Source organism: Rutidosis leptorrhynchoides, chromosome 7 (genome assembly GCF_046630445.1).
Source record: "Rutidosis leptorrhynchoides isolate AG116_Rl617_1_P2 chromosome 7, CSIRO_AGI_Rlap_v1, whole genome shotgun sequence".
In the NCBI taxonomy this organism is placed as follows: domain Eukaryota; kingdom Viridiplantae; phylum Streptophyta; class Magnoliopsida; order Asterales; family Asteraceae; genus Rutidosis; species Rutidosis leptorrhynchoides.
The window spans coordinates 323,331,589-323,342,580 of record NC_092339.1 but is presented as its reverse complement, the minus strand read 5'-3'; the positions used below and the strand labels follow the sequence as shown (position 1 = coordinate 323,342,580).

General features: G+C 32.0%; 1 protein-coding gene across 2 annotated transcripts; it reads right to left on the bottom strand.

Moving 5' to 3' along the window:
- Positions 1–9,447: 9,447 nt before the first annotated feature.
- On the bottom strand, positions 9,448–10,789 carry LOC139858847 (F-box/kelch-repeat protein At3g06240-like). 2 transcript variants are annotated; one of them, XM_071847680.1, is made up of 2 exons: positions 10,679–10,789; positions 9,448–10,464 (listed from the first exon to the last, which is right to left on the bottom strand). In XM_071847680.1, the coding sequence occupies exon 2, from the start codon at positions 10,434–10,436 to the stop codon at positions 9,501–9,503; it is 936 nt and encodes a 311-aa protein (XP_071703781.1). In that variant the 5' UTR covers positions 10,437–10,464; positions 10,679–10,789; the 3' UTR covers positions 9,448–9,500. The 2 variants fall into 2 exon arrangements, with proteins under 2 accessions (XP_071703781.1, XP_071703783.1); XM_071847682.1 differs by having other exon boundaries at positions 10,610–10,719.
- Positions 10,790–10,992: the final 203 nt, after the last annotated feature.

Sequence of the window (10,992 nt, the reverse complement as noted above, 5' to 3'; positions counted from 1 at the left end):
ATATATATATATATATATATATATATATATATATATATATATATATATATATATATATATATATATATATAGATATATATTACGTTTGTAGGATAGAGAGATAGGTGGATATATTTTGGCCAAAACGCGTTGAATTTATAGGACCTGGGCTGGATTTCAGAGCCATGCGATCGCATGGCTTTTGTGCCTCCAGGCCATGCGATCGCATGGCCAGCTAGGAGAAGTCACATATCTTTGTTTTCTTTCTTGCCGACGTTTATAAATAATAATATAATATATAAATAATTATAAGAATTATTTAAATATTATATTTTATTTATGTGCATAGTTAACTTGTAATTTTTAGTCCGTTGCGTCGAGCGTTGAGAGTTGACTCTGGTCCCGGTTCCGGATTTTCGAACGTCCTTGCGTACAATTTAACATCTTGTACTTTGCGTTTTGAATCTTGTACTCTTGTAATTTTGAGACGTTTCTTATCAATAATTGGAACCTCATTGATTGTATTTTGTACTTTTGAGCTTTTTGGTCGTTTGCGTCTTCAATTCGTCCAATCTGTCTTTTGTCTTCACCTTTTATTATTTAAACGAATATCACTTGTAAATAGAATAGTTGCAACTAAAAGCTTGTCTTTTTTGAGGAATAATGCTATGAAATATATGTTCGTTTTTAGCATTATCATTCATCCAGAATAGATGATGGATGATTGGTTCGTTTGTTCCGGTTACGCTGCCGTGGGAGCTTGAGGAGTTCGAGAAATTCATATTATGTGTTTGGAATAGTGTTTGATATGAAATGGGTATTGAATACTGAATGATATATTCGTCTCCTTGAATACGTATTTATAGCAAAAAGATTTCCGTAATTTACGGAGGAAATTTAGGAAAAGTGGTAGACAAAGTTTACTGGGATAGATATGATGATAAGATATGATGTGTCATCCATTTATGTAATAATGGTGGTATGACGTGTTGAGATTTGTAACCAGATATTGATTAAAGAATTTCAATTCGTATACTGTGATAACCTAGTGACATTTTCCGGTTCGCAAACCGATACATAAAGGCATAAGATACGTGAGTGTTTGAAGTAGTAGCAGGAGCTTGTGGATGAACCATTATCTTTAATAACATATAGAAGTTTGATAAATCTGATAGGTCATAAGTTTGAAAAAAAAAATTAAGTGAAATAAAGATGAATATGATATAAACGAAATACTTTATTTTATTAAGAACGAGGCTTTAAACAAGCCTTCTTATTACACGATTCGGGGATAGAAATATTTTAAGGCCTAGCCTTTACATAGATAGAAAATAGGAAAAATAACTAGGAAATATTAAGATTGAAGTAGTCTTCATATTTCTTCTTCTCGTCCTCAGCCTCCTTCATAAACTTCTCAAACTTGTCGTTCTTCTCCTTTTGTTCCTCATAAAGATACTCGAGATTATCATAAAGATTAGAAATATCATTGTTGATTACATGGTACATGTAGTCCCTCATAGAAAGTTGATTATTCATGTGGTCTTCCTCCATCTTAAATCTAAGGTCGACATCTTCTCTCAAATAGGCAAGAGATTGTTTTCCCCAGCGGGTATTACGTTCTTCATCGTCCTTCACTTTCATCACCTTCTCCATCACTTTTTCTGTGTTATACTTTACAAGTTCTTCTAGCCTTTCGGTTCGAGTTTCGAAGGATTTTATGATGATTTCTTTTAAGATTTTGTTTTCTTTCTCTAGGTTATTTAAACGCGCCTCTATCTGAGCGATGTTTTCACGAGATGGTGAGCTAGCCCTTTTTAATGGACCGGCTTCATCAGCAGTAGCGGTTCCGGTTTGCTTTCTCTTTAGAGATAAGTTTTTAGACGATTCCTCAATAGGCTCTTTTTCGGGCTCGTAGCCTGAGTAGTCACCATTGTAGTTAGGAAGGCTTTGAATAGCTTCCCATTCAGAAGTACTCGTTGGTTTATTTACCGGTGAATGATTAGAGCCAGAGTCAGCAGAATCAACAGGTATCGTATTTGAATGTGGTGGCATGATTGGAGAGTAAACAGAGTTCTCTGATTGGCTCGGCATTCTAGGAAATATTAAAGATTTAAAAAGCATAGTTTCTAAGGCATAGTGTAGCATTTAACAGTTAAAGGTAATAATTAAAGGCACTATGGTCAGGAAAAGTTGTAGTCCTACATTGCTAAGGTACCTAATTGTATAAGGCACACATAAAATGAAATCCTGGTTCTCTACAATAGTCTGCTCTGATACCAATCTGTGACACCCCCCAAATAGGGCCTGGGGTATTTGTGTCTAATTATATCAAATCACAGTTGTATAAACGAGAACGACTCTACATGAGACGTTTTGTTGAGTTTTGCAGCGGAAGATAAATATGTCTTTAATTGATATGATATGTAATGAAGACTCCAGGCATAGCAAGCAATCATCATCAAAGCAGTAGATATACAGCAGAAGCAATATTTAAGTACCTAAGAATAAACATGCTTAAAAAGTCAACACGAGGTTGAGTGAGTTCATAGGTTTGTCATAAATAATGATTTCAGTAACAGTGTTAGAACACAAAATTTAGTTTGTAAAGTTGATCTCGCGCAGGATCAAAAGTTATGCCAGTGCGTGATATTTAGACTAAACGTTGTTTGCCCCGTGACAAGTTGTTCTGTCCTTGTCGTTTAATTTCATTATCAAGTAATACAAAGACTTAGTCAAATGTATCGGGGACCTTACTCCCGATAGGCCTATCTCCAATAATTAAGAATGCCGCAGCAATTAAAAATATCACTGTAGGGACTTAGTCGGACATAGTCGGGTATAGCATAGTTTTAACAGTTGGTACTGATATTTAGACTAGACTTTCAAGTATGCCCCGTAACAAGTTATCGTTTATACTTGTCGGTTGGGGACTTGCTGGTCATAGCCCAACATATCACAGTTTAATAGTTGGTACTTGTATTTAGACTAGACTTTCAAGTTTGCCCCGTAACAAGTTATCGTTTATACTTGTCGGTTGGGGACTTGCTGGTCATAGTCCAACATATCACAGTTTAATAGTTGATACGTGTAAAACAGTTATAAAAATTGCGCATGTATTCTCAGCCCAAAAATGTAAAGAGTAAAAGGGGTCATATGAAACTCACAATACGATACGATAGTTTGTATGATATGCGTATGATAGCACTGAACAAGTACAGAGTTGTCCTCGGATTCACGAACCTATATCAAGTTTATATATTAACACATATACTCGTAATCGAATAAGTTTATATATATTATTTCACTTGTTATATATTTCTATATATATATACTTATATATATATTCTATGTATCAGCATTTGTTTGATAAAATGTTTTTAATAATGATAATATATAAAGAGTTGTATTATTTTGTAATAACAATAATAATACTATTAATTAGATTTAATAATGAAGTTGGAAATAATTATCATTAGTCATTTTGTTAGTAAAAATGATGACAGTAATATTCATAAAAAGAATAATGATGATACTAAAAATGACTATAATATAAATAATGATAATGTTGTAAATAATGTAAATTTTAATAAAATGATACTTTTAAAATTGATAGATTTTTAATAAAAAGATAAATGATAATTTTTGATAATAATGATACAAGTGGTAAAAATAATATTAATAATAGTATAGTTTTAATGATAGTAAAATTGATAATTTTTTTGTACAAATAACGATATTAATTTTAATAATAACAATACTAATAATGATAATTTCACTTATGATAATAATAATACAATAATAATAATAATAATACTAGTAATAATAATTTTAGTAGTAACAATAATAATTTTAATACATGGTAACTTTTATTAGTAATAATAATTTTATCAATAATTAATAATACTAATGATAATATTTAGTAATAATACTAATAATAAAAATAGTAATTATAATAATAACAATAATAATAATAATAATAATAATAATAATAATAATAATAATAATAATAATAATAATAATAATAATAATAATAATAATAATAATAATAATAATAATAATAATAATAATAATAATAATAATTGGAGTGAGTAACTACCTTAAGAGCCTTTTTTAAAAAATATTGCCACGAACCGGGTTCGAACCCGTGACCTTTCACTCACACGCTAACACCTATAACCAATACTCTGCTTGCTACTTTTCTGGTTTATCCCACACTCATTTTTATTTAATCCGATTATATTTCTGTTAAAATTCCTTTCTTCTCCAAACTTCACAAAACAATCGACCAGGGACAACAAATAACAACCATTTGATTTTTGTTTTGGTTTTTAAACCGTAATGAAACAGACAACAACAACATTGACTTATCAATTCAGAAAAACGAAGTAAAAATAAAAAATAAAAAAAAATGTCAGCAGGTACTGAATATGAAAAAAAAAATTTATGAACTCAAGGTTGGGTTTTGAATTTAAGGCTATTTTAGATCTAGAATCCTAAACGAAATATGCTCTAAATCTTCTCTTGAAACTTTCCAAATAATCAATTTAACAGAAAACATCAAAATCAATTCGAATTTTTGCTATGAACAACTTCTTTGACTTTTTGACTTTAAACTTTGACTCGATAATTACAACTCGTTTTGAGGAATTGGAATATGAATTTTTGCAGGAAGTTTACTTAAATGATTCCTAACAACATGGATTTAACACATTTTGAAGTTTCATTTTAATTCGAGCTTTTGATGAATTGAACAACAACAGAGGTATCGAACAGAAAAAGAAAGAAAAAAAAATCTCTGTATCAATTTGTTCAAACAACTAGTACTACTTATAATTGATAATTGATAATGTAAAGTTGGATTTTATTGTTGTTTAATGATATTAGGTGACTAAATACAAAACTGTAACCAGTAGAGAATCACGATCAAATTAAAAACAGAAAAAAAAAGTGTGAATGCAGATCGAGAGTAATAAAAATAGATAATAAGTTTAGGTCATGTTACGTACCTGTCGTGTTCATCAAATTTTTTATATATCTGTATTTTTTTTTTTTAAAATACTAATAATAATACTATAATTAATAATTAATAATAATAAAATAATACTGATTAATAATAATTATGTTGATAATCTTAATAATAATATTGATAAGATACTAGTAATAATAAACTTAAAAATAATGATAAATAAGTTTAATAACAATTAATAATGATGATAAAAATATAAAATGGTAATAATATTATTATGACAATAAAAATGATAATTATAATTAATAATAATGATAATAATCATTATAAAATGTTGATAATACTATTAATAATAAGAAGTTGTATTAAAATAATGATATTTATATTAATCTTAATAATTGTAGTAAAATGACAATACTAATAATATTAATAATATATTAGTATTATATTAATGATAATGATAATTATTATTAATAATAATTATAATAATGATAATGATAATGATTGTAAATAATGTATATACACACATATATATATTTACATATCTTTTTATAATCGTTTGTTCGTGAATCGTCGGAAGTGGTCAAAGTTAGGTTTGAATTTAGTCGAAATTTTCCGGGTTGTTATACACCTACTCATTTACACATTTATGCTTCTTATTGTTCGCGACTATGGTTGCTGTGGCTGATTTACTTCTTTGTTATTATTTCTTTGTTTCTAACTATTCTTGTTTAAACCCTGAAAAATTACCACAAAATATCAAACGGAAATCGGAAAGTAACAGATAACATATAGTGAGTGCAAAGCAGTAACCAACAACAAACAAAGAAAGCAAACGAATCGGTCACAAATTCGTATGACTTTTATGCATCAACTAAACAGGAACAATCATACAACTGCAACATAGTTCACGCTTTCGATATGTCCAAAGAAATAATAAGAAAGCCTAACGATGAACAAATAGCTAACTGAAACTAACTGTCGAAGAAACATGGATACCAAAATCAGCCACAGCAACCATAGTCGCGAACAATAAGAAGCATAAATCGGTAAAAAAAAAAGATATGAAAATGACGGAGTGGTTAGGCGACAGGGATGAAACCCTGTAGTGATGAGCACTGTCAGAAGCAGCTAGCAGATGAAAGCGTAACTGTTATGAACAAAAACCCTAGAAAGTTGAAGTATAAGGCTGGAGAGGGAATGAAAAGGACCAAAATACCCTAAAAAATATGTGAAAGGACAAACCAGTCCAAAGGGAACAGTAAAACCAACAGTGGTAGTAGGCAGTTTTATAATTAATATCTAGAGATAATTAGGTCACACGTAAAACCCAAGGTACTCAGTACATACAACGACGGGAGTAAAAGACTGACAACGGTAACACTATGTACTTCCGACTTTATCTTCAGTTCACCTCCGGTGGGTCTGTTCTTTTGGTTGTAGGTGATGATGACATTTAACATCTCATTTCTTTTTCTCTCTAGTTTTAGTTTTATTTTCATCAGGATAATAAAATAAGAAAAAGCAAAAAAAATAAAATGATTTTTAGAGCAAGATATACTATTGGTCCTATAGTTTATAGTTTATTCAAATTATACCGGTATTTTTTTTTTTTTTTTTGTTTTATTATATTGGATCACCACAAAATTTTGATGCATGCCAAATAAGAAATGATGCCCTACTAACTTTTGTAAGAAAACGAACGACCCTTTTTTTTTTTACATTAAAATAACTGGACTCAATTAATAAGAAATATCTAACACCGTTTAATTAGTTAACTAGAAAAATAATTGGCCTAGGAGTTAACGTTTGTTAAGTTTTGCTCGTTAAATTGTGTCACGTAAACAACACGTGAGGGCATTTTCGTCCATATATTTTCTTCATTAACATCTGCTTCCTCCCATTCTCAAACCACTTTATCTGTTTATCATATATACCAACCGGCACAAAATGCATTATTTAATTCTACAAACACTATATTTTTCTAAAATCTAAAAGTCACAAATTAATCAAAACAAAAACCCACCTACTCAAATATCTTATTCCATTTACAACAAAATCTAAGATCCAATTTTATCTAATCTAAGTTAGCCGGAATGATGAAGATGAGACCAATGGTGGTTACAGTCAATTGATGATGATGAAGATGATGAGCAACGACTACAGTAAGGGGTTTGCCGGATTTATGAAGATGATGACCAACGGTTCAATTCCGGCAAAGGTAACGATCGGGATTTGTTGGAGATTACGACCATCTTAATCGGAACATGCGTTGCTGATTACGACAATCATAGGTAGTGTCGATTCCTCCATCTCCGTTCAATTCCAGTTACGTCACACTGTCGCCGAAAGAGACGTTTATGGTGAGTGATAGAAGCGGTGGTTTCTTGTTTTGTGTTACGATCATGTGAGTTAAGATCATGTTATATACCCGTAGATCTGCGATTGTAAGATCCAAATTCAGGAATAATTACAATAACGATAACCATAACCATAACAATAATAATAATAAATTAAAGTAATAAAAAGGAGACAAATACCATCCTGATAAGTCAAATGTGCACTGTAATGTTCGAAAAATGTCCTCACGTGATGTTCAATTGACACAACTTAACGGACAAAACTTAACAATCATTAAAGGTCATCCTTGAAATATCTTAATATAAAAAAAAAAAAAGCTTATAGTCGCATACACTGTTTGATACAAAGTTGAAAAACCAAAATTTTATCTTTTCTTTAGCCAACTAAAATTAACACCTATTTATACAAAATCATAGGTAACTCTTAAATATAGCCCTTACAAAGTTGTAAGTTTTTCCCTGTTCGGGTTACCCGGGAAGGGCGAGTAATCCGACCTCATACTCTAGTGTACGCAGCCCATCAGGAATACTCTCTGGCTGTTTCCAACCCTTCCCTGGCCACCCCAAGAATTGAACCTGAGACCTCTTGCAAAGATCTCAGGGCCCCAACCACTTGGGCTACCTTGTGATGGTTAGCCCTTACAATGTATTTAAATAATAAATCCTTTTTATTTAACCTCCTACTACAAGAAAAAATAATTAATTGGCGAGCCTTGATCGTTCAAATCGACTTCTTTTAGAAAAAGTAAATTTAAAATAATTACGAAATATCACATCTATTTATGCAGTGAAAGTCAATTTATTTAGTCAAATTAAGACAGTCAAAATTAGTTAATTGGCGTTTAAGTTATGGAAGAGTTGGATTTGTGTGGGTTGTAATTGATGATTTGGACGTACTGCATTGGATTGAATTTGTAGACTTCTAATCGTTTTGTTGGATCTCGGCGACACAAGGCTTTCAACACACACGACACGACCCCTAACTTCTTAGTTTTGCCAAATTTTGAGAAATATCTATATGTTGGCAAAATCCTCCTTCAACGTTATACATCTACATCAAATAAACCTCACTATTGATTTCATTTTTTTAAAACGGCAGTATTAAAGTCACTGACGAGAGCCATTAGTCACCCACCCAATCATATCGAGGAAGTCACAGGCATGCTCACTTCATACACCCGTTAGGAGGAAACTTCATGATATTGCACCCAAGGAAAACCCCAAAGGAACCTTGCTAGATATGAGTTGAACCCACCGTTTCGAAGAAAAAAAACCCTAAGGACTCCATAACCAATTGGAGAGCAAATTGCATTGTGAAATCCCCGAGTGAAACTCGCATTCGAGACCTCTCGAACACCTGAAGGGTGGTAACCACTCGACGAAGAACAGCAAGGTCATGATTACCATCATGTCCATGACCGTGACATCAATTTGTGACGACATTTCAGTAACTTTCTCGATTTCTAAATTAAACGTGACAAATACAAGTTACTTATTAGAACCCTTTCTAGCTACCCAATGTAAAAATCCGTTGACAAAAAGCATATATCTAACAACTTTACATCCAGGTAATAACTACAAGGATAACCACTCAACAGCGTCCCAAGTATTTTTTTTCCTAAGATTATAACTATGCACATGTATACCAGCAGAAGTATAAAAGATAGTAACAACCTTTCAATAATCGGTTAATGAATCATAACCTAAACACATACAGCTATTTTCAAACACATAACCTACAACTCATATTTCAATATTGCAATTCCAAGAATTCTCTAGTTGTAAGGTTCCAAACTATGAGCGTATCAGACACCTAACAATACTTAAAGGAGACACCAAAACGAGACTAGTGCAAAAACCATGTATAAAGAGTTCATCATAAGGCAATACTAGGCAAAACTCGGTACCGAATACATAAAACTAGGCCCTGTGCAACGACCCAGCTAGAACTCCCCAAAGGCTAGGCCGGGCATACAATATACCCGTTTTCATACTCAAGCAACACACATTAAACAATTTTGTTGTATGATTTGACTCATTAATTGTACGAGTTTGAGACACTAGTGGGTGCTACAGTAGCATATATACTTTTTATCAACAATTTTTTGCAATTCAAAAGCTTACCAATGCAATATTTGCTACAAGATTAGAGGCTAGAACTAAGAAGTAGAAGCATATATACAACTGAATAAACATTAAACACCAACATAGATAATTGTGATGTGCATGACATACACATTAGTCCAAGATCCTTTCACCCAATACTCATTCATTAACCAAACTTTACCCTTAAATACCCAGAATATTGCAAGCTTTTTATCAACAACAGCAATTCTGCAAGCTCTATTCAAGATATCAACATCATTATCATTACCCAACGTAGAAGGTGATGGCAATTCACTGAAATTCTCATCTGCCAAACTAAACGCAACAATTATATTTTTTTGATCAAAAACCTTAGTAGCTACCCAATGAAAGGACCTGTTAACTAAAGCGAAGGATGTAATATCAAACGGACGATATTTATCAGGATAATCAATCACCCGCGTCCAAGTATTTCTTCTAAGGCTATAAATATGCACAGACATAATATGATCATGACCATTCAGATTCAGAAACTGATTGATGGTAACAAGCTTGTAATCATCAGTCACATAATCATAACCCAGTTCACACATGATCCGAGATGCAAATTCATGCCCTGCGATTTTAAAATCACAATTTGGCAATTCCACGTATTCTTTTGTGGTTGGGTTTAAAACCATGAGCGTTTCATGACCTGAACAATGGCGAAAAGCAGACAAAAAAACAAGGCCATTGGAAGAACCATTGAAAATGAGGTTCACATCAGGGACTTGTAAGTGAAACTTTGTTGGTACAGATTCTTCATCTTTTGCTTCTTCATGATAATGAAACGGGATGAAATAAGCACCAGTCATACAGCTCGGATGAAGGAAGACGTAGTTTCGGTTGAGAGTGTTTTGGTGGTTTTTGATGAATTCAGGTGCTGATAGTAGAGATAGCCACTCTTTTGAAACACACCTGAATCGTCCAACAGATTTGGACGGGAGACGATATAGGATCTCAGTAATTAACTCAGATGGAATACTAATAATGCCTTCACACGCCATTTTCAAAGCTTCAATAACTAAGTTCAGACTGCAGGAAAAAAGCAGAGCAATATGAGCACAAATAAAACATAAAATCATGGATATTATCAACATCAAATCTACAAACTAACAGCAAATTTTAGTAAGCGCATCTTCAATTTAGCCTAAATAATGAAAACCCTAATTTTATTTACCTAAAACATAATTAAACCCTACTCTGTATATAACTTTTCCTTTTGTTAACCAAAAAGCGACTTTCTCACCTTCAAAAGATATGATTTCCGACGATGCAAAGAAGATAGAGATATATCTTTCGTTAACACTCTGTAGTTCAAACTTTCAAGTTCCGTTCACTCCACTAGGTAGAGATGATGATATTTAACCACTTTTTTCATTTTCTTCTTGACTTTACTTTTATTTCCAGCAGGAAAAAAATAAAAGTAAAAAAGATTTATTGTTAGAAGAAAAAAAGGACAAATTATGCTATTGATCCTTAACTACTCAGTACCGGCTCGCGCGTTGCGGCGGGGGCTTTCGGGCTGCGTATACATATTTAACGTAGCGTTTTGTATTTATA